Source organism: Maylandia zebra, linkage group LG16 (genome assembly GCF_041146795.1).
Source record: "Maylandia zebra isolate NMK-2024a linkage group LG16, Mzebra_GT3a, whole genome shotgun sequence".
Classification (NCBI taxonomy): Eukaryota; Metazoa; Chordata; class Actinopteri; order Cichliformes; family Cichlidae; genus Maylandia; species Maylandia zebra.
The window spans coordinates 14,461,068-14,485,949 of NC_135182.1; the positions used below are offsets into that span (position 1 = coordinate 14,461,068).

A 24,882-nucleotide genomic window follows, 5' to 3' on the forward strand; every position below is an offset into this window, starting at 1 on the left:
GTGTACCCTGCCTCTCAGCTGGGGTTGTCTCCAGCCTTTCCACCACACTGAATTCGATAAGCAGAGGAAAATGCATGGATGGGTGAATTATTGGATGTTTGGATTCTGCATTTGCCTATGCCAAGGACTTTGATGATCTCTGTTGGACATTCATCCATTTTATAAGCGTGTGTCTGTAAATTTAAGGGTCTGAGACAGACTCTTTGTTTTAATAGTCAGCTGAACCATTTTGTCTTATCATGAGTGCTATAATTACTCTTGGTGGCCTTGTTCAGTACTGTCCAGTATTTTTTGCCTGTGTCAAGTGCAGGTGCAAGCCAGAAAGTTGTATTGAAAGTTGAATTTGCATGCATAGGACGACACAGGTGGGGGATTGGCCAGTCATATTTCATGTCAGCCCTTGAGACTTCTTTAGATATGAGGTAGGTGACAAACACAACAGTTGTGACTGCTCAGGGTTACCTAGACTGAAAAGACAAGTTGTGACCAGGAACCTGTATATCAAAGTGAGACAAAGACCTGTTTCACAATTACAGGGAGAGGTTGAAACTCCTCTGAGCTTCCCTCCCAAGAGGTTGCATAACATAAGACTGCCATTCCACCAAAAGTAATCACCTTCATTTCCCCTGCTCGTCTTGCTCGCTTTCATCCGCTCTGAAATACCTGACATATTATTCTCCCACACCTCCCCTTTATAAATTGCAACCCTTGTCCCATAGGAATGCCATGCATTTACAGCATTGTGACTTTGCTGGAATGATCTTTTGTTCTTCATCTACCTCTTGACTCAGTATGTAAAACTATATGGAGTGAGGTCCAGAGTTGCCTCGTCAGGTTTTTTTACAGTCTTTGGTGACTGTGTACATACTGTGTGCCCTTTACGCATCAGCTGTTTAGAATAATGCTTTCTAGTGTCAGCCAGCGAAACAGTCTCACCTGAACTGGTTATGGAAAAAGTACTGATAAACTCTAACCTTTAATTTCTTTTTTTTTAGCTTAAGTTTTTACCTGTTAAGTTGATATAATCAGCTTCTTAACAAACAACTGCCTATTTAAATTCCTTCTTATAGGGGCCTACATTATTATAAGAGTAATGTGCCTGTCTGCTTGGTGAATGCATGTCGTATATTCACGGCCCATTTGTTCTTTCTTGGTCGTTTCCCATCCTCTGAGAGAAATAGCTGCCTCCTCAGCTTGTAAATGCTCTTAAGTGTTTACCAGCAAGTCTTTAACTATATTTCCTTTTGGTGCTGAGCAAGTAGCACGCAGTGGACTTCAAGACATTTTTTTCCAAAAATGCAACACTTCTGCAAGTAAAACTGGTGGCCAACAGCTAAAAATTGAACTGCAGAGCTCTGTAAAGCTAAGGAAAGCAGCACAGAGGTGGTCATTTGCTTTAGCTTCTTTCCTCCAAGCGATGTCGTTTACTTTATCATAATGTTTTTACATAGTCATGTCATAAATGTATGTTATATAAATTTGTAAGTTGGTGTATACACTCATATTGATAACGCTGCCTAGAATGAAAAAAATGTATCTGTAGGCAGATCATGAGCAATGATTTTATGCGACACGCCAGCTAAACATAAGCTTTTATTTAAGTCTGGACTAAATCCTATAGCAACAGGACACGTGGCTTGCTTTTGTGTTTTCCTAAGGTGTGAATTCCTTAAGAATGCATAAGAGTATATCACCGTAATCATAACTTTTGATATTGTTCATGTGATTTCATGTCACACTTTCTACAACTGAAGCAAGGAGGCTAAAGAAACAACCTCCACCGACAAAACAGCAAAAATGATCTTTTAATAATGTTTCTCGTTTGGAGTTTTGTTATTGATCTGTTACGCCTGTGCTTTGCAGATGGTACGTGCCTCTTTTCGGCCTCATCTTCCTGATGATCTTCTGCTACGCCAGGATCATCTGCGTGGCCAATAAGAGAGTGAGTACTCAATATACGTCTATTTCAAGACAACTTAGCCGAACGTGACGGCGCTGTGAGCTTTTAAAACCTGGCATTAGTGGAACTGCTCTGTGGGTGTACTGATGGGGTGGGGGTGTAAATGTTCTCACTGAAGTACAGATATAAGAAAAAATTCCCCAAAACACTATGCGCTATGAAACGATCCTATCCTGTTGATCAAAAGTCATGTAAAGGATAAATGTGGTTTGTGGAGATTTGAGAATGTGTGGCATATACTTAGCAAAAGTACATGAATTCAGACAACTAGACACATTTAAACAATTGTGATAATTTCATAGTTTGCTTTCGTTTTCATTTTCGCTTCCAGTGCATTTGGAAAAGGTAATAATGGTTGTTTGAATGTCAAGCAGCTCTTTAAGGAAGAGAAATGACTACAGGTCAAAACTGCTGAGATACAGTTTACAAGAAGCTTGCAATATTGTTTAAAGGTAGCAAGGAATAATCTCATCTAACTTTTTGAGTGAGAAATGTGTTTCGTGATGCATTTCTGGGGACTTTTTTCATACTGGAGTAACGGTGTCATAAAATGTCGTCCTGGTTCTATACTTAAAGTAATTTATCAAGCAAGAATACCTTTCTTTCACTTGGTGCAGCTGCTACATTGTGCCAATTTCTGCTTTTTTATTCATTTTAAATTGGTTTTTAAACTGATGCTTGGACAAAACATAAAATATAATGGCTTTGATTTATTAATTATGCTAACATTTACTTGGTCTAACTACTAGAATATGAGGATTTTATGCTTCTCTAATTTTTGTGTGACTCTAAATTGTCTACTTTGGCTAATTGGAATTGATGTTTGGGCAAATAAATTGTCTGAATTGATATAATTGTGGACTTTCAGTTCTTGTGTGATGGGCATTTTTTACCGTATTCAATATTTTGTACTGCAATCCATTAAATTGTGCAGGAAATCAGATAAGTTCATTTACCACTTAGTTGATGTGCTCACCATGGTAGCTTGTAGTTTTGCGTGGCTCTTCATCGTGCTCGGTGCTGTAGGAGCCCAGGGGCAGCATTCCACAAAGTTCGCATAGCTGCCATTCCCCTGATCTGACGACACCCCACACTGCGGCCGCTGGAACAGCGACGGTAGACTTGCGTTGCCACAGTATGCTCGTGAGCGTTTGACGTGAAGGGAGGACGAGGCCAAAGCCTCATCAGACTCACAGTCGTTGTGTTGCTGTTGAATGTTAGCATTCATTGCTTGGGCTGCACAGGGAACGGTGGAGTGAGAGAGATTCTGCAGATAGCCAGGCTGCAGGAAGACGACAACGGAGACAGACAGCAGGTAGCTGAGAGGCAGGGAACGGGAAAGAGACTACACTCTTTATCACGCCTGCGATAAAGAGAATGAATGAATGTCGCTGGTTTCCAACCTGCATCTCATAACTCATTCAGCTCACAGTATTCAGCTATCACTCCCTCTACCTCTTGTCTCTATATCTGTTTCCCACCTTCCTTATTCTGAATCCCTTTTTTGCATTCATTTGTCACTCTCTCTCTCTCTCTCTCTCTCTCTCTCTCTGTGTTCCCGCTCATTTTCTCTTCCCCCCCCTTTTCCTTTCCCCCTCCGCGTCTGTCTCCCCCTTTCACTCTGCCGTTTTGCTTTCTCTGTCATATTTATGAAGAGCTCAAGCCTTATCTCTTTTCAGCTGCAGGCTGTCTCACTTGAAAGAATTTCAAAAGCTTTGAAAGCAGGGTAGGTGGCGACGCTATGGAGAAAGGGATAGAGACGAATAGGCTGAGTGAGGAGAGGTGGGATGTTAGCTGGACGGAGAAGTTTTTCCACCTTCCGATTTCACCGAGGCAGATGGGCGTGGCGAGGGAGGGGGTTCCAAGTCCTTTACACCCAGATTGTTTAAAAAAACAAAACAAAACAAAAAGAAACAGGACACATTCTGAGTGGCTGTGCGAGCTCATAATAACTGGAGGGATTTGAAGGCTAATGAGTCATTTCGGGCCACACAGAGAGCTCTGGGAGTGTGTTTGTTTTACAGATGCAATTTGTACATGTCCACTCCCTTCCTTCCAGCCCTCACCCCTCAACACGCCACTAGCATAACCGCTTCCCTTTCAGTAGCGTGGCTTAAGAGAGACTGCAACGAAAGCCGGGTATGTGGAGACCTGGCCAAAGCCTAATGATATTGCCACTTATTATCAGCGTTTGTTGATTTTGATGGATAGCGGTGCTCAGCTGGGCAGCAGAGGGCTGCTGTGGAAACAAGTTGAATCTAATGACCAAACGGCTGTCCTTTTTTTTTTTTTTTTTAATCCCCGCACTGCACAAACACCACGGTCATGCATAGATTTACAATGACAATCACGTCAGCACCGAGAAACCATGGCAACATTGAGTTAATAAATAGCAGAATAGAAGAGCTGTTAGTGCATGTTGTTCATGCTGCCTTTTTGTTCATGCGTATGAAGCTCGCACAGGGCCTCCAGAGATTTGTCTCTGATGTCTTGGGTTACATAAACCTTCTGGCTTCATACAGCCCCCTCCCTCCTATCCCACCATCGCCAATCCCCAGTCCTGTGCATGGTTGTGTGCATGTGTGTTCCTGCGCCTGCCTGTTGACATTTTCCATTCATTCCCCCGAGAGAGGACGCAGAGGAAGAGCGAAAACTATTCCCACGTTCTTTCCAAAGGCCTCGTGTCTGCCATGTTTGCTCCACTTCTTTTTTTCCCGACACTTTTTTCTAAACAAAATTCTCTTTTTTCGCTCCCCCACGCAACCCCCTCACACACACCCCTACCCTCCGCCTTGTTTTCTTCTTCCTCTGTCAAATTGTGTGCACTGAAGCTGATCAGGGTTTTTTTTTGCAAGATGCTGGGAGCTGTTTAAGAGCTCCCTTCTGCCTCTAAGCTGTGCGCTCGGTTGTGAATTGGGTAATTTTGCTGAGGCGTGTGAGAAGGTGGTGGGATTTTGCATTGATGTGGTAGTCAGTGTGATATTTGTTCAGGTTTCTCACTGCAGGCAATGACCTCTAAGCACAATGTCACTCCTCACTAGGAAAACCCATCTGATTAAAATCGGAAAATCACTGCAATTTTTCTTTTTTCCCCCTGCTTTTTAGCTGCCCTGACCTCTTTCTTCCTATTTTGTGTCTTTTCTGCACAGATGCAGTCATGGCTGGGAACTTTCAACCCAGAGCGAGAGAGGCGCAAGGTAATGGTCTGACCATCAAATTTCTTAGCACATACACGCACATGTACACGTATAAACACAGAATGTGAGGATTAGCGTGTCTGTAGGATTAGCTCTTGCCTTCACGCTGGGTAGGTGTCAAACACAGCAGGGAGCAATTTGACCTCTCAAATCTATTCCTGTGTGAGCTCTTGTGTATGTGTATATAAATGTGTGCATGCACGTAAAGGTGTGTTTAAGCTTCATTTTTAAATGGAGCAGGAGATAGGTGTAAATCAAGACAGATTGAGAAGTGCGACATGAGGAGGAGGAGAAATAAGGGGAATAGAAAAAGGGAAAATTAATTGGGGAGAGGGTTAACCTAGCCTAGTCTGAAGGGGCACTTCACTGATTTTACACATTAGTGCTGGGTTATACGTGAACAGAACTATCTCGCGAAAGTAATTTTTCCGATCGCAGCAGGACTCAACGTGACTGGAGACATAACTTTATTTAAATGTGTAAACCACTACACAATGGAGCCACTGTTTAAATGTGAGGACAGTCAGTTCTGCAAGCTTCTCATAGTGTTGCCACAAAACACAAAATATTGCAGAAATTAAATAAAGGATGTAGGCAGGAAGGGTTTATGAAATAGCTGGTTGCATGATGGAAATCTAAGATGCTTGACCTGCACTTGAAAATTAAAAGCCTCTTGTCTCCGCTACTTTGATTTTTAACAATTTTCTCATCTCTTGTGAGACACAGAGTTTGGAAAAGCTGAACAAAAGTAGATTTCTTGAAAATCCTGGTATTAGAAAGTGGATCGTTAAACAGGTTTTTGCCACGTCTTTTTACCTGGTTCATTGACTGCTCATGATGCATTGTTCACCAGGAAGACTATAAAGCCTTACTTCTCCCTAACCAGGTGCTATTGAAACAATATGACTAATGCATAGTAGGAAAAACTAGCAGCAGCAATCCCTCGCACTCCCTCCGCCCTCCTCCTTGTTTGGTGTTGCCACTCCGCCCAGCAGGGTGAGGTGTCGGAGGGCAGGTTAGGGTTAAGGTTAAGGTTATGTAGATGCTGCCCCTAAGTGGCAGACATAATTACTGCACGGTGAACTGGCGTAACCTTAAGCGGAGTCGCGTGTGCATGAATGTGTGACCACACACACATAAATGCACACACACACAGTCTTCATGTGGGCTAATTGCTATGTGTAGCACAGAGTGTAAATAAGTCAGCAGTGGTTTTTATCACACTCTCTTTCCTCGTATTTCTCTTTCCCGGTCACTCCGCTCATTTCCATCTGTTTTTTTCCTCTCTCCCTGCCTTTCACTTCACGCTCTCTCTCTCTTTTTCTCCCTGTCTTTCTCTTTCTGTCTTTCTCACCCCCTCTCTCGCTGTCTCTCTCACTGTTGTGCTCATACCCAGCATGAATAAAGCAGCAAGCCAGGTTCATGGACATGAATATTTATGAGAGTTTATGCACGCGCTGCGATGCTTTAAAACAACAACAACAGCCTCCCAGATTGTGCTTGCCAAACCAGTGAGCTCCTGCTCATGTGTGTACGAGTGTGTAGCAGCAGGTGTAAACTAGAGAAAGCGATTCCTGCTGGGTGTCTGAAGACCGCTGGCTCTGGTGATTTCCATTCACTCTGCCACGTCTCCCTCCTTCTGTGCCTCACACATTCTCTGTTACTGTCACACGCACACATACACTCAAACCCCTAATGCCCTGTGTCCACACGCATTTCCCAACCCTTTTTTTTTTCCTCCCTGACTCAGCGCAGCATCATCCCCCCTCCCGCTGTCTGAGTGCATGTGCGTCTGCATCTGGCTGGAGTGGTGACGTACGTAACTAGCGCTGGCAGTTATCAGTGCTGTAAGTCACATGTTGTGACCCATCTGTGTGTGTGTGTGTGTATTTCTTGAGCAATTTGTTTGTGTTCATGCATGAGCACACATGATTGCCACAAGGTTTTGAAGCGGCACAGGTCAACGAGAGGATATTCGGATGACGGTTTTTCAGCACCCCTCACACATGCGCGCGTGCGCACGTTTAAATACATTTGCACAACTGCACACACAGCAGCTCAGTCCCGTCGGGTAGCAACAAAACTGGCTGAGCAAACAGCAAGTCGCTTGTTCGTTATCTTCTCAAGATGTTTGTTTACCGATCCACACAAGCTTTGCCTTGAGTAACAATGCAGTGGCCTCTACTTTTATGTCTATACAAGTGTGTGTGTGTGTGTGTGTGCGCATGCATGCACAACCTTGCAAACCACTGAGGGTACGCTCTATGTGTGTGTATTCTAATTGGTCTATCAACTTTTTATTTTATTCTTGGCCAGCAAAAGGGAATAGTATGTGGTTTTTCTCTTAAGGGCTCTCAGTAGGACGTTTGACTTTTTGACAAAACACACATGCCTCCTTTTTTTAAGGGATCAGCTGTCCAGCTGTTAAACGATCAGCAGTGATATACAAATATATGGCTGGAACACAATATTACTAAAGCAGTTCTTCCTCTTGTGTTACGTTATCGATGCCCTGCCGCCAGACATCTCTATATTTAAACGCACAGGGTGTCTAAAAGGATTCCCCACCAGCTTCACTTACCAAAGTCGCTATTTAATAAGTCAGGCTTATCAAATTAATGGTAGTAAAATGAATATAAGTGAAATAACTTTCAAAGAAGATGAAGCAGTTCACAGAAGAGGAAAAAAGCAGACAGTGGCACAAGTCAAATTAAAGAGCTAATTAATTTAATTATTTTTAAAATGTATAATAAAGTTCATACATAGATAATGACAGCATGCATACTAATGCATGCTAATCTAACACAGATATCATAATGTATTTTTGACGACTGCCTTGTAATAGCCTAAATATTGCAGAATCACTGTATCGTGATATGTTAGATATGGTGAGCATCATACGTGATGCAGCATGCAAAAGCCGGCCAAAGACACAGGCCGAGAATCCCCACTGTGCTCAAAAGCAGCCAAGCAATGACACAGTCATTAACAACCGGGCTTTCCAACTTCCACTGCTCTATTTTAAATGTTAGTTATCTCAAAAGTATGTCCTGTCTTAAACGTTTTTTTATGCACAAGCTGCAAATAAATGATGCAATATTTTGACCCAAACCCTCATCCAGCAAACCTCTCAGCTGCGAGGGGAAAACCCAGAGCTCAGCACAGCCACACACACACACACACACACACACACACACACACACACACACACACACCTGAGGGTTTGAGCTGGCCAGTTCGCCGGCAAAATTTACCGATAGTGATGCTGGTGACTTTTCTGTGTTCAGCCTACAGCGATGAAGCTGTGTGGATTGTAATCAGTCGCCGTTTTCTTGTAAACCTAGCCAAGTTTTTTTTTTTTTTTTTTTTTATCAGAAGTGTAATCAGTTACGAATGAATGCACAACAAAGGAGTGTCTGTTTGCATCATTACTAAACCACAGTAATTCAAAGAATCGGCAACGTTTGACATCTTCAAGATAAAAATAATCAGCAAAAGAGCACTTTCGGGTCTTCTCAGCCATGTTGGCTTAAAAGTTGTAACTGAAAGTCTGAAATACTGCAGCAGATGCTGCTGCTGCGCCTTATGTGGTACAGCTTTTTAAGGAGAAACATTTTCCATCTATTATGTTATTCAGTTTTAGTTCCTGAATTTTACTCCCAAAAATCCTTTAAAAAGTCCTTGAATTTAATGCTAAAGTGCCCTCAGTAAACCCGATCCTCTTATTTTTAGAGGAAGTTTTTCCTGAGACGAGCGCAAGCCCGGGTGAGTGCTGTGCTTGGTGGTGGAGGGGATGGGTCGCTCCCGATTGCTGTCTGTAATCTAGCGTGTGTCATTAACGTTGGGACCGCTGCGCCCTCTTCACATAATTACGGTTTCATTCCCCCCTCTGCTTCCCAAGCAGCGCAGGGGCCTCTGACACTGGAGGACTGTGATTAAAAACACGAGGCAGCGGAGGCACTTTACCCACACTCTTCCTGTTTCTCTTCAACCCTTCTGCACCCTTTCCTTGGCTCACTGAAATTCCTCAAATGCCTGTTTCTACGCCTCACCGAAATCTGATCTGAGATCACTTGGCTCCAAGCAGTCTTTGAAGTTGTTTTTTTTTCTGGATTTATTTTTTCCCCCCAAAATATACACACACATGCTCACACAGCCACAAATTGCCTTTTGCATGCAGCATCCTTCAGGCTGTCCTTTTCCTCTTCCATGTTGCAAAATTCTTTGCAGTATGCGTACACTCAAGTGCCCAACCATACACACACCATACACACAAGTTAGCAATTGGCAGATCTTGACACGGCCAGTGACGACAGGGCTTCCCGTGATAATAGATGCTAATCGGGCTGAGCTTGGTTTTTGCCTTGGGGTTGTGCTGTTAAAGACAGTGATGTGGAAATACGACTGGTCTCTGTTCAGTAGATCACATACAGCCAGCCTTTCTCACACAGTGAAACACCGCCTCTTGCATTCGGTACCCCCCTCAAGAACACACACGCATATATGCGTAAGATAAAATACCACTGGATTTCATCTGAATTGTTTAAAATGCTTGCGTTAGAGCCTGACTGCCTCAGGGTTTTTCTGGTGAGTAATTAATTTCCTCCATGTGGGGGTAGAGACCAGAGCTTGTGGGCCTGCCTCCTGGCTCCGACTGTGTGTAAGTGTGTGTGTATGAGAGAGGGAGAAAGAAAGAGAAGGAGGCTCTGCGCTGGCTCCGCTGCTGCGACCTAGCCTTGAGGAGGAGGAGGGGGGCGAAAAAACAGCACAGCGCAGAAAATCAATCCAGGGGCCGCGCTTCTCAGCCTCTTCCGGACGCAAGAGTCCTCCTCTCCCGGGAATTAGATAACGGCTTGTAAAAGCTCTCCACCACCAGCCTCTCACCCCCCTCCTCGACTTTTAGCTGCTGCTGCAGCATGTCTCTGTCTTCCTCTCAGCTTGTCCACGAGATATTGAATTCATCCCCTTCACATTTGCTGCAAAGTATTTGCTTCTCGTTTAATTGAAATCCCCGCTTTCTTCTCATAACTGTGTGGATGTTGCGTATTATCAGCAGGTTAATATTTTATTAGGTTTTAATTGGCCTTTGTTTCTCGCCCCTGCGCTCTGATCTTCCAGTGAAGACACTGACGCTGCGCGTGCACGTGTATGTGCGCGACGCAAAGGCGAGACGAGAGCATTAACGTGAGCATTTGAGTTTCTCTACATGGGTGAGCAGCCAATTTTCTCTCATCTAGGTTTCCTTGGCGGAGGAGATCAAGCCGTTGAAGTGGTATCCCTCAGTTTACCTGCTCGTGTCCATCTTTCCCCTCATCAACAGGTAACACACAGACACACACCTGTGCAGCTATAAACTCTGTTGTTTTATTTGCATGGGGGCTTCACTCTGCTATCTTATCTCCTCCCACCCTCCAAGCCCTGATGTGCCTTTCCCATTCTTTAGCTCTCTCTGTTATCTTAACTCTCGGAAAGCACTGCTCTCCCTCTTTCCGTTCGTAGCAGTTGAACGCTAAAGGAGGGCGTGCGTGTGTGTGTGTGTGTGAGAGGGAGAGAGAGAGAGAGAGATGGAGGTATAGAGCGTTTTATTGGCTTTTATAAAACCTGAGCTTCGTCGGCTGAGGGTTGGGTGGGAGGAGGCGGGTGGTCCAGTAAATGATAACCCCAGCGCTGTTATTACTCCTTCCCTCCCTTTCCTTTCCCTTCCTTTCCTTACTCCTCATCTCCCTCCCTCTCCTTTTTCATTTATTTGCCCCCCCCCCTCCCCATCTCAACACAGCACTGGTGTGATTGACAGGTCAGGGTTACTAAGTGATTAGCTGCAGCGGCTCTGCTTGTCGCCACGGCGATGTAGGCGGAGACACAGGTCAATTACAGGGTCAACGTCTTTCAAAAGCTCTGCTCAAACACTGCCCATCACCCTTCCCCCCCCCCCCCCCCCCCCCGCCCTGCTCGCCACCTCACCCTTCCCTTCTCCCCCCATTCACCTCTCCATCCATTCCAGACCCTTTCCTCCCGTGCCCCGGCTGTCGGCTGATGAAGATGACAAACTGCATCCTGCGCTAACGCTGCCCCCCCCCCCCCCCCCCCCAACCTTACACACACCACCCCCTTTCCCTCCCTTAATGCCACTTTCCCTTCCTCTCGCCTTCTTTTACGCTCAAAAAGTCTTTGTTATTGTCCTCTTATTTTCACTCTTCCTTGCTCAGGCGCTCCATCTTTCTGCTGCTGTGTTTTTATGTCACCCCACTCCACCCCCTCCCTCCCTCCCTTTTTCCTCCTCCTCCACTTTTCCTCTCCTCAGCGACACAAAGCCCCCCTCTCTCTCTCTCTCTCTCCCCTCTCTTGAGCAAATACGCTCTCGCTCAGCTCGGCTCTGCCTTTCTCCAGAGAGCGAACGAGTAGAAAACGGGAATGAATTGCTCTCTCGTCGTCGTCCTCCTCCTCCTCCTCCTCCCCCGTTCAGCAGCGCTGGCTGTATATATCTCCGGCTCCTATTAATTTGTTAGCCCCCCCCCTCCCCTTCCCCTACTCACTCGCCTCCCTCCCCCTGCCTCATATCCTCCACCTCTTCCTCCTCCTCTCTTTCTCCATCTCTCCCTCCTTCCTTCCCTCCCCTCTGCTGAGTGCTGGAGTGTGTAAAGTGTTTGTCACGGTGTCGTGCCGATGTCGCTGTGCTCTGCTTCCGCACGGCAGACAGCCTTAGTGTGTGTGTTTTGTTGTATATGAGAGCGTGCGTGCGCGTGGGTGGGTGGTTGGTTTCATGTCGAGGCGAATGTGCTGTCTCTGCTTGTTCCCCTGTGTGTGTGTGTGTGTGTGTGTGTGTGTGTGTGTGTGTGTGTGTGTGTCGGCGTGAATGCGTGCGCACTTGTTTGTCCGCCTCAACCGGAGTGTGTGCTTCTTCGCGTCTGCCCGCGACAGCTCCCATGTGTTTGCGTGCGTGCGTGCGTTTTTTATTTTGTGTGTGCATGCCTAGCGCGTGTGTGTGTGTGTGTGTGTGTGTCTGAGTGGGGGATTATTTCTATCTGAGCTCCAAAGCCTCCTAAACAGGGCTTAGAGAGACGGCCCAGGGCAGCAGCTAAAGCCGTCGGGTAGAGCTCTCTCTTTCTCGCTCGCTCGCTGTGCAACCCTCTCTCTGCTGCTCTCTCTCTCTCTGTGCCATTTCTCCCTGCCCTGATCCATTGCGTTAATACACAGACACTCCCACACACAAACACACTCTTGTTTTGGCCCTCATCTGCTGCTGCCACACACACACAAACACACACACATACACGCACATAGTCACACGCCACACGCAATTTTAATCTGTTCCAAATGCACACTGGTAAATGTGTTAATTCGACACCAGCTGTTGCGAATTGAAATGGGAAAACGCTCCTATTTCGTGTCGCCCGCGCTTGCACACACTCGCACGGACAAGCCATTTTACGTCATTTCGCCGTACACATCCATCTCTCTCACACGCTCGCTCTCTCGCTCTCTCGCACTCACTCATTCGCTTGCCCTCATTTGGCAACACAAAAGTAGCACCAGACACTCGCACCTTCGCACTCATCCCTCCTCCTTCTCCTCCCCTTTCTCCTTCTCCTTCTTTCTCTCGCGCTCTCCCACTTCAGTCTCTCTCGGCTCTTTGTGTGCGTCTGTGTGTGTGTGCGTCTGTGTGCGTGTGTGTGTAAGCACTGCCTGGGCACGACTAGAGTTTTCACAGTCTGCTTCTCACATCGCCTCCCCTGTGTGCTTTATGGTGTGGGTGTGTGTTTGTTTACAAGGCTTGTCTAGATTCCTACTGTGCGCGCTTGTACGCTTGTTTGCATAAATAAGCCCTCTCTTCGGAACCTAGCTGCCGATTTCTGTGGTGCGTCGCAGCTCGATGTGCAAGTGCTCCTCCCGGACAGCCTGCTCGTCTTTTGCCAAGACTTCTTGCTCTCCTCAAAAGCACCCCGATCCCCTTTTAAACACCAAAGCGCACCACCAAATCGGCCTTACCATTCAGTGCTTTTTTTTTTCTCCCCTTCTTTTTCTTTACAGCTTTGTCTTGAAGCTGCAGCTCCAGTTTTCAAAGCCGCTTGGCTTTGAGCAATCAGGGTTACGCGCCTTGTGCAGGGGGGCGCTTCAGCGTGGATAGATTGGCCCTGGCGGCAGGGCTTGAACCGGTGATGTGTCTGTAACCTTGAGTTCACCCTGCCGCTCCAGGAGGTAGCTTGCATCCTCCTAGTTATTCTTGGTTTCACTCAGTGCTGTCTGTGTGGTTTTCGTGGTGTGTGTATAGGCCTATACGGTGCTAGCACAAGATTTTTATTTTTTTATTTATTTATTTTTTTTGTATGGGCTCCCTACAGCGCCTAGCCCCCCTACACCCCCACTCGTCTTTCTCTGGAGGAGATCTGATTTCCCTGCTCCAGGCGAGCAGCGAGAACAAGACAGTGTGCGCACGCATCTGTGTGTGCTTCAGTGCGTGTCTGCACTTTTGTGTGTGTGCGCACACGCGCTACCCGGGCCAGGCAGACCTTCCCCATCTCCGCTCTGCGCTTTGAAAAACGAGGGAGGAAATCTCAGAGCAGCAGTTATTATTCATCCCTCAAAGAGAACGGGGAGGAGGCGGGGGAGGAGGAGAGAGGGAGGGAGGGATGGATGGATGGAGGGAGGAAGAAAGAGAGAGCCAAACGGGAGGGATGGAGGGAGGGGCGTGGGGGGGATACATTAACTCTTATCACACTGTATTCGGCATTCTGCATCCCAGGATGCGCTCTTGCTCTCCCTCTCTCTTTCTCACTCCTGCTTTCTCTTCCCTTTCTACAGTCCCCTCCTTCCGTTCCTTGCCTCTACGCTTCTCGGAATATCTTGCATTCAGCGCATATGGACGTGTGTTTGTGACTCCCCGTGTGTGCGTGTGTGTCTAGTCTGGTGTGTGGTTCGTACTGTATACCCTTACTATCTTTTGTGGTGTATTTTGTTTACTTGAACAAGTAAGCTGGTGCTGAAAGGCAGTATGTGAGGTTCCAAACTCTCATCTTTCTTTGTCTGCAAGCCTTCTTTATTTATCCATCGCCTCACTTTCAATTTACAGTGTAAGAGTGGCAGCGTTGTCCTGTTTGCTAAAATAAGTTTTGAACTTGATATAACTTGCAGATAAGTGGTGTTTTGTTTTGTTTTTCAGATCTAGAGGCAAAATGAACCATTCTTGTCTTTTTTGGGATGCTTTGATTTGCGGTTTTGCAGGAGTGACATGACAGTCTATAGGGATTTGCCACTAAAGTTGAGATTAGCTTGGTTTAAACTGTAATTGCGCAGAGTGAAAGTTAACATTTTAAGAAAGCACATACTTAAGAGTGAAACCTCTAATCCTTTAATTTTGACATTTTATTTTAACCTATTTACACACAGAGAACATCAATGTTTGCAAATCTGACCTGTCTGTAGCATCAGATGTCATGCTCTTTGAGCAACCCGATTGCCTGTGCGATAGCGTAGCCACAGACAGCTGTTCGACCCACATAATATTTGGTGGTTATGTGACCATGCCTACTGTGCGCGCCTGCATGCGCACACTTGTATTTGCATCACAGGCAGTGATTGGTGTGCAGCTGGAGACGGAGAGCCACACAGCCATTCGTCTCCCATTGAGCAGCAGTGACTCTCCGCTATTCATCCCCATTTAGCGAGACGGCGAGATGGTCTACAGGGCTGTGTGTACTTCACACACACACACACACACACACACACACACACACACACACACACACACACACACACACACACACACACACACACACACCAAGGCTGAATTTTCAGTTTTGAAGTAGAAACATAGTTGTAACATGTATCTCTTTGCATACATGTAAATGACACCAGCAGAACACACAAACACATTTGCATGACCCCAACACATTGAAATGTACTGACCTGACTGCTCTTACATACATGTAGGTCATGTAGACAAATATCCATATATAGGCATACAGGGTCATTCTGGTGTATATGCACATGAACACATATGCATATGGTATACACATGCAAAACCTAAAGGAGATACTGGATAACCTCCCTCACACTCTGCCGTATGCAAACATAAACACATACACACGCACCCACACATACCCTGTTCCCCCTCCCTCTGCTCTTTCAGGCACGTCTTTAAATATTCATCACTCTGGCTGCTCTGTGAGTGCCGTAAACGCTGCCTCACACTCCAGGGAATAGCTAAAGCCTACTCTATCATCTGCTCTCCCTCCCTCCCTCCTCTCTCTCACAGACACACACACACGCGCACCCACCCCTACACACACGGACACACTTCTAGCCACAGCCGCTCACAAGGACGAACTGACTCGCACAAACACTCTGAGGCACAGCCAGTGGCATCACTGGACGCACAGACACATGCAGGTACATGAATCAGGTGCAGGGAAACACGTATGCTTCGATGCACGAAGAGATTTTGTTTGTGTGTGTGTGTGTGCGTGCGTTTACTGGCTCCCAGCACAGTGCGTTGAGCGGTGTTGTGTTCCAGGAAACAGGATGTCTCTTTGTTTGGGTTTTATTCTGTTGGTGAACGTTAGCCGCTTTAGTCCCTGGGGTCTGTGTATGCCGCTTTGTCTGTTACCGTGTGTGTGCGTGCGTGTGTGTGTGTGTGTGCGCATCCCATGCAGGTGTGCCTGTTTATGTGTTTCAGGATTATTCCAGAAATTTTGGCAAAAATGAACGTGTTTGGACCAAGCATGTGCAGTTGTCTATAATGGGAGCATTTACACCCATATTGACCTTATGCTCAAAGTAGATCATCTTCCAGTTTTCAGTTGTAGCGCACACGCATGCAGACACACTAGCACGACGCACATGCAGACCGTGGTTTCATCTACGTGTCGTTACACCCAGGAGAAAGAAGATAAAGCACACCATCCTCTAGCAGATAGTTCCCAAGCAATAGAGCTGAACACACGTTTGCGCGGTTGATCACATGTTGTCACTGTACAAAGAAAAGCCTGTCCTGGGTTTTTGCTGCCCTAAAGGCCACCACACATGTATCAAAGAGACGCAAGCAACCAACGGATCAACAGGTCAAGCTTTATGTAAATGAATTTCAGGCACTGAGTTTAAAAAACCCAGTGTTGAGTGTTTAAAAAAAATCTTCTTTATTGCTTTGTCTATTGAGATTATTGAGAGGAAAAACCACAAAGATTAGAGTTTTTACGTGTGAAGAATCTGGATTCAACAAGTGGATTCTACCATATTTTGAGTCCTTTAAAAGGCTATCATGGCTCGAAGCACTGTGAAGAATAATTAGACGAAAATAAACTGTGACAATGTCTAGTTCATTTTTCATCCTCTCTGTTTGAGATTAGTGTTTGTCTTTCTAAATGTTTTAGAAATATAGATATAATAGAAACCTTTGAGCTGGATTTAGTTTTAGGGGCTTAAAAGCTAAAATCTTTCTGAAACCTTCAGGAAAGGCAGTAGAATATCATGTGAGCTTGGCATACATTTAAAAAATTATATATAAATCTCCTTCTTTACTGTCCTATACTTGCATTGATTTTGTCCCACCTATAATTTATCTTAGATATCAAATTCAATTTTACAGAATTAGACTTTCTAGTCAAAGAAAAGTTCTGATTCGCTGTCAGCAGCGGCACCGCAGGGAGAATGAGAGCCTTGTTTGGGCACTGCGAAGCATGTGATTTGTCTGGAGGGAAGAAAAAAAAAGAAGTAAGGCAGTCAGTCATAGAGCGGAGGAAGTGCAATCGGGTTCAGGATGACTTCTCTGTCTGGCTGCCCTCCACTCTGGGGAAGGAGTTCTCGTCCAAGCTGTTTTAAGTGCGTTTCACCCACAGCTCTGAGGATGTTCGGCACAACAATTAGAGGCAGACAAAAAAAAGAAAAAGAAAAGGTGAACGCTGATAGAAGGAGGAAATGGAAACGGAGGGAAGGAAAGTGGTATAGACTGGCAGGGTGGGATATTGGAGGAGATAGGGAGAGGCAGTAAATGAGGGATTTTGCAGAGAATGCGGAAGGTGAGATAGACGGGTTCAAAGAGTGAGTGACAGCTTGATAGATGGAAGGTCTGAATAAGTGAGCGAGGCTTCGGAGACGCTGCGCGAGTACTAATGATTGACTGCATGCTTACAGGTGGCAGCAGGCTGAGACTTAAGGCTACATGCGCCCGCGAGCGTGAGCGCAGAAGCGTGTCTTCGTGTTTATTGTTGTTGACCATTTGCTCCCGATATTGTGTACACAGCATCATCCCTTTTGTGAGACTTGCTCAACTACGCCGCACACACAAAACCCCGACACGCGCGCACACAGCACCTCAGCCAGGCATCGCCCGCAGCCACACTCTCCTTCTCACCACTGCCTCCCTCATTCATCTTTCATTAGCCTGGCTCACACAGGAGAAACAGCCTACCACCCCCTACCATCCTCCCCCATCCTCCGCACGCCTCCACCAGCCTCTCCATCTCTCCCTTCTCTCTATCTAACCTCCTTGCACCCCCCCCCCCCCCCCCCCCCCCCCCCCCGTGTCTTATCTTGGTTTCTCTCGCACGTAATCTCTTTTGTTTGTCTCACTCATGTCTTGCAATCTGTCTTTTTAGATATCTCTCCTACTCCTCCTCTTCCTCTTTCCCTTCCCTTCTCTCTCTCTGCCTCTTCGGCTTCTTTTTTAGTCTTTTTCATTCAGCCTCGCTCCTTCACCCCTTTGCCCTCTTCCCTGCTCCTCCTCCTCCATCGCTCTCGGCCCCTCGTTCCCCTCCACGGCCTCCTCACTCTTCCACGTTTTCACCTCTTTTATCGTCTTCTCCGTTTTCGCTCCCGCTCTCCCTTCTCTCCTTCCTGTGCAGCGCCGTTTCTCTGACACTCGTCTCTGCCCAGCCTCCCCCCTCCCCCCGCCTTCCTGTCTCCCTTTCTCTCCCCCTCGCCTGCTCTTTTTCTTCCTTTCATTTTGCTCTCCGTCTCTCCCTCGATGGAGGGGAAAGGCTCTTCGCCTCTAATTGCGGCTGTTCCGTTGCCATGGCGCGTGTTGCTCAGCGCTGCGAGGTGCTGTCTGTGTGTGTGTCTGTGTGTGTGCGCACGCATGTGTGTGCGCCTGCATGTGTCTGTGTGTGTGTGTGTGTGTTTGTGTGTGGCAGGCAGATGATTGCTTGCTGCCAGCTCTCGTTTCCCGGACGCCGATCGTGTTTCTTTGCGGCAGCAGGAAAAAAAAAATGAGACGCCAGAAATAGCCCCCCTTCACACAGACCCACTCACTCTCACCGCTGTGCTGTCAGAGAGACACACATACGCAGGCAGGCGCACACACACAGCCGCTCACACAAACACACATCCACTGCATTTCCTCTCCTTCTGACATTCTCGGCGTATGTGACCCAGGTTAGACTGAATGTAGACACCTATTTTGCACACGCACGGGCAGTGATGTGTGTTTATGTGTATCCACATGTGTCCAACTTCCTCTTCGTGCGTGTCCGTGTGTGTGTCTTTGTGTGTGTGTTTCCTGCGTCTCTTAGGAGGTTGTGTGGGGACTCCTGATTTATTTCACCTTTAATGGGAAGTGAAATGAATGTGACTAGCAGCTGGTCTGGTCCTCGGAGATATCGCGGTAGGCTAACCCAGAAAACAGTTCTGAAATGGTCCCTACTCTGACAAGCACCAGGATACGCCACTCTACGCTCCACTGGCTGCACTGTTGGTTTTATTTTAAGCTTCGTTTAGACGTTTAGTCGACACCTTTATCCAGAATTACGGCAGGTAGATTCTTGTTGCCGGTTTATATTCGACCTCTGGCCAACTCAACTTGTGCTTTTCTTTCTGTCACAACTTTTTAAAGGGTTGTTGGAAGGTAAATGGAGACAGATTAATGGCAAATAAACCTTGCAACCTCACGCTGCAAAAGAGGATAAGAGAGGATTATAACCAGATTTGTGGATGAATCTCCATAATCATCTTCTGTGCTTTTCTCCTGCAGTTCTCACTGGGCTTTTAAGGGGAAAAAACAACAGCCTGTTTATGTGCCTGCTTGGTTTTGACAAAGTTTGCGTAACTTAAATCTAAAAGTTTTAGGAGCTGTTTGTAAGACTGCTAAAAAATAAACAAAATGTGCACAAATGACAAGAAAAAATACACTAAAATCTCCTTAATCATCCATCCTTCCATCTGTTCATTCATCCATCCATCCGTTTTTCTACTGCTCTGGATTCCAGATCGTGGGGGTAGCAGTTTAAGCAGAGAAGCCCAGACCTCCTTTTCCTTTCTCCAGCTCATCCGGCGGGAATTAGGTCTTCCTGATAGAACATGCCCAAAACATCTTACCTAGGAGGCATCCAGGAGGCGTCTTAGTCAGATATCTGATCTATTTCAGTTAGTTTTGTTTTATGTGGCAAAGTAGTGGGTCCTGCCAAACGACACAACTCACCCTATCACTAAGAGAACATCTGGCCATCCTTTAGTGGAAACTGATTTCTGCAGCTTGTATTCTCAGTCTCATTCTTTAGGTCACTATCTAGAGCAGGGGTGTCGAACTCCAGGCCTCAAGGGCCAGTGTCCTGCAGGTTTTGGATAACATCCTGGGTCAACACACCGGAATCAAATGATTAGTTCATTACCAGACTTGTGGAGAACTGCAAGGCACGTTGAGGAGGTAATTTAGCAATTTAAATCAGCTGTGTTGGATCAAGGACACATCTAAAACCTGCAGGACACCGGCCCTCGAGGCCTGGAGTTCGACACCTGTGATCTAGAGCTTGTGGTCTTAAAGATGAGGGTGGGAACATAGATTGGCAAGTAAATTGACAGCTTCACTTTCACACTGAGCTCTCTCTTCCCTACAGTACAACATCTCTCCGGTCGCTTTTGGTGACCGTTTATTCCCTGTCAAATGCACCGCTGTTTTAGTTTTTCTTTGACCTGTTGACTTTTGTTACTTGGCACATCGTACCACTGCTATCGCAGCTGGGTTGAGGTACGACCATGATGGTTTTTACTGCCATAATAATGATATAAAAGTTACTGCTCAGACAGAGGGAGATGGTGCAACAGTTTCTGTGAGACTGTGGAAAAAACATCTTCTCTTCCTATATCAATACTGATATGACGGTATGGTTTGAGTGGTGCTACCTATCGTTCAGGAGAATATTAGAAGAAGTCTAACCTCTTGTGAATTGCTTGGAGTTGAGGTGAACCAAGCTCTCTTCCCACGCTTAAGCTTACTGTCACACTGTTTACAATATGCCCTAACCCAGCCCGTGGCATCAGGTGATGCTATACTGTCTGCATTTCCCTCAGTATGCAAGTAAAAATAAAAATGCCTGAATGTGGCAAAAGCATATGGGCACAGTGCCACAAAGGTATATAGATCCTCAAAGCTTAGATGGCGACATGTATCCCTTATATCTTTATGCAGTCTTTTTTTGTTGGGAAACAGTCTGGTTTTCAACCAGTGCCGACTGTTTCATTCACTTGTTAAAAAAAGAGTTCTGTCAGCGCATAATTTAAGCTTTCACTAATTAATTAATACATTTTGTGAGTAATTATTAATTCTCTGAGCAACTCGATGGTAAAGCAGAGGGGAACCCTCAGGACCATTTAGACTTTCTCAGAAGGATTTGTTGCATTTAGCTTCTTTGGTTTAATAATAATAATTCTGTTCTAATTTGAATTTCAGTCTAATTTTCTATCAGGTTTCCTTCATAAAATGGCATAGATACCATCCTTTCTCAGCCGGCTGCAGGTACCATAGCTGGATCGCTCACTGATTAGGACTTCATAATGGGGCCAAAGACCATAGCCGTGTGTGTGTTTGTTTAGAAAGTGACAGGTACATGAAACAGTCACATTTCCTTAGGCCTTTCCAAATGGCCAGGCGTACCTTGCTTGTAGCATAGATGGAGTGAAGGCAGGGCATGACGTCTGTAGCCACTACGACTCTTTCCCCTTTTCCTTTTATTTTGGTGTGTGTGGCTAAGTTTTGACAGAGCTGAAGCCTCCGCTCTCATAGTTACGGTCCTCCACTGTGGCATGCCAATTTAAAACATATTTGTAATAACAACCATAAACCACGAGGAGACTGAGTTTCTCTGTCATCCCAACTCAAACAGAGTGAGACACTTTACGCAATTTCTGCAGTTGCATTTGCCCAAAGAAGCTTAAAATCGAATCCATATTGGCAATTAAAGATCATTTGTTCTTGAATCTGGACCTTCAGTATTTGGGTCAGAAAGGTGCGCCAAACAGATACACAAAGACTCAGGATCAGTATCAAGGCAAAAAATAGAAATAAACACTGAATCGTGCATCCCCGTTTTCTATAACGAAAGATTTTGGCAGACATTGTAGTCGGTTCATTTATACTAGAAAAGGGAATTTGGCATCATTAAACTTCATGGTTAAATTAGCAATGAGCAGACAGCAGTCAAATTCTATGGCGTGTAAAGAATTTAAATTATCAAAAAAAAAAAAAGAACTGGACTGTTGTTCAAGCAAAAGATGTTAGTGTATGTAACAGCTGTAAGGAGCCTATGTCTTCATAGCCTCCATACATTTTATGTTGTTAGTGGGGCAGTTTGAACTCTTGCTGGCAGAGCTGGGAGCACATCTGAGGAGGTGGGGAAATCATTTCAGAGAGCCGATTGACCCGCAGCATCTAGCTGTGTGTAAGAGGTAAAATAGTGTTATTTTACTATTTGTGTATCCAATACTGGTGCACATTTTGAGCTACAGCACACTTGTTGCCATGTGCAGCGGTCCGATTGGTCAGATATGCTTATTTGAATCATAAAAATTAAGCTTGATTTGATATTTGCAAATATTATGTTAACGTGTCCAGTGACTGAAGGCCTTTATTGACGCATTTAAGGATCAGAGTTTGGTTTCACTTAAACGTTGAGATTATTGAGTGTGGTTACATCAGGAAAAAATAATCATTTATGTATTATTGCTCCAAGAGACCACAATTAAAATGATGGATAGCCTCTGTTGCAAGTTTTATCTTTTTCTTTTCATATTTAAGAGTGGCTTGCAGGTTGGGAATTTATCTGTATGAAAATGAAGCAGAAAGCAGATTTAGCAAAACCGTGTCTGCAAATGCACTACAATAAAAAACATTCACGGTCGTTATTGTAGTATCGGGTTGGAATTTGCTGTAAATAAACACACTGTAATGACACAAAAGTGCGAGTGGCCAGGCTAGGTTAAGTTTAGGAATAACAAATGGATCCGAAAACGTATAACCTTAAAATATTTTGAAAATGCAGGGTTTTTTTGTAATCATATCTCGCTTGGGTAACATAAATCAACGCTGTGTTTTTAGTTGTCACGTTGGCGAGAGCAAGGTGGAGGAAAAAGCTGGCTAATTTGGAAGTTATCAGACGTTAGGAAAAAAGCATGTACAGCGCCTCGTTTATATTTTCATCAAGCAGAAACTCAGGCTCTGCTATCGCTGCTGCTGGTAGTGTAAGAGGCTGCTGTTGACAGCGCACCTGAAGCAGCTGTGTGTACCAAAGAAGCTGCACCAGCTATTAGTTTCATACAGCTGCGACATCCCAACTGGAGCTCCATCTTATCTCCGGGAACAAAATCTTCCCGTCTAAAAATGGGTGGTGCACGCAGCCTTTTTCAAGACCGTGATGCAGAAGCAGAAGAAGTCTACATCCACAAAAGAACTCAAGCACAAAAATGAGCTCAGTAGTTCTTATTTGTTTTTTTTCTGGACATGATGTCCTGACAGACTGGGCAGAAAATTGTGAAATACCATCTACTACTGAGGCCTGATTTAGACTGAATCGAGCCGACAGTTTGGCCCATGTGCGTGGCTGACGTCGAAGTGTTTATGCTTGTGTTGGTGGACTTGTGTGTTAATTGCTCCATGGTTTTTGTGGGGTAAAACATTTTTGTTGCTCAAGTTTTCCAATTCCTTTTTCTGATAGGCAGAAATTTGCTGAGATCCTTATATTGATGCTTATGATTATCACCCCTCACATTGAGGTGACAAATTTCCTGCTGAAGCATAAATCCCCAGTAAGAAAGAGAGGACTCCTGTTTGGGATATATAGTGTTTTGTTTTTTCTTTTTTTCTTTTTTATGTCTCTAGAAATGTAAGACATTGCATTAACTTTTTAGTCATTTCCAAAAAATAATGACAAATATTAAATATAAATCAATTTGCTCCGATTTTAGTTGATTCTCACGGCAAGTAACAGAGTCGCTCCTCTTCCTGGCACCTGGGTGCTTCTCAATGCTTGCTTTGTGCTTAAATGTGTTAAAATGGATTTATCCATTGCCTTTTCAGTGCTTAAACCATCTGCCATCAAATGAAACTCCTCTGAAGGATAACCCTGCCAATGTAAGTTTATGTGTTTCCTATTGGAAATAAATCCTGTTGCAAGCCCTGAACCTACTTTGGACGTCTCCACTACACAAAGCTTTTTGTTTATTTTTGATCTGGCCTTCAGTGTCCTGTTATTGTAAGTAGAAAGTTTCCAGTCTTTTGAGTAGTATTCTCTAAAACATTATCTGCCTCCTGTGCGACTAGAAAGTGACAGTGATGTAATAGCATCACGACATTTAACATTGTTTTTATAAAACACATTTGGTTAGTCACCAGGAGTTATTTTTATTAGCCTGGCTGATGTCACTGCAGCCACGAAGACTCGTCATGTTCATGTGCAGGGTGCAGTGATGGCTCAGTATTTGTGGTGCTATTGTGAAGTGATTGCTACAGAGAGTGATTTAAAGCACAGCGGTGTTAAAATTGCTAAAGATTTCCCCAATATAATTGTCATTTCAAAAACTAATGAAAAAAAATCTCTCTGAGTCAGACAGTCACATAGGAATAGGTGATTGGAGAGTCCCACGTAACTTTGTGCAACCACAATACAAGAGTGGCCCACCCAACCCCCAAGACACAGATGACTTTGGCGACCCTGAGGTCAACCACTGTGGCCACTTAGTTCGTGCTGCACACTAAACCCAAGAACACAACACATGCAGAAAATGCCATGAGCCGCGCGGCGGTTTGATTCTCACGCTAATAGATCAATAAAAGACATTAGTGGCGGGCTAGCCCAGCGAGCAGCGCTAATACAAGGTTAATCCAGGGTTAATGGCTGAGCAGCATCGTTCTCAGAGGCAGCCATTAGTTCTCAGCCGCACCATACAATATCAGGTTCTTCTCCTAGTCGTGCCCCAGGTTTCCAGGCGCGGGGAAGGAAATTGAAAAGAAAGGAATAGCGGCTCACTCTCACGAGTCAAGATGAAAATGAGATATCCAGATAGATGAAACTGAATGCAAAGAAATGGGGGCGATATCTGAGTGAGGCCGAGCAGCGTGCGGGGGAAACGTGCGCGGAATGAAAAAGAAGGGAAAGATGGGATGGCGAAATTGTGGTCAGGAGAAGTAGGAAACTGAGATGAGAGAAAGGGGGTGAGAAGGAGAGGAAGGGAGTTGAGCGCTACACATCTCCCTGTCCTTGTAAAGTGCTGCGTGCTGTCGAAGCGGCAGCCAAGAATGTGTCAGCCCAGCCGTCTCACGCTGCCTAATGGGCTCTTAAACGCTGATATAAAGCTCACTCGCTCTTTCGCCCTCCCCTTTTCCTCTCTCTCTCCTTTTTCTGCCTCTGCCACTTACTTCTCGTTCTCACCCTGTCCCTCACTCTGTCACTCACTTGTCCTCTGCCTCTCTTTCCCTCTCTTTCTGCTGCTCTATCAACCTCTCGCTCTCTGCCGTTCCCCTTTCCC

At 45.4% G+C, this 24,882-nt stretch overlaps 1 protein-coding gene across 2 annotated transcripts in view; it reads left to right on the forward strand.

Moving 5' to 3' along the window:
- The window catches only part of si:dkey-100n23.5 (cyclic AMP receptor-like protein A), a 51,680-nt gene that overhangs the window by 17,094 nt on the left and 9,704 nt on the right, over nt 1–24,882 (forward strand). For both annotated transcript variants that reach the window (XM_004551224.4, XM_076874773.1), the window contains exons 9-11: nt 1,864–1,942; nt 5,110–5,157; nt 10,395–10,477. In XM_004551224.4, coding sequence (XP_004551281.2) covers nt 1,864–1,942; nt 5,110–5,157; nt 10,395–10,477 — 210 coding nt within the window. The remainder of the gene's footprint in view (nt 1–1,863; nt 1,943–5,109; nt 5,158–10,394; nt 10,478–24,882) is intronic.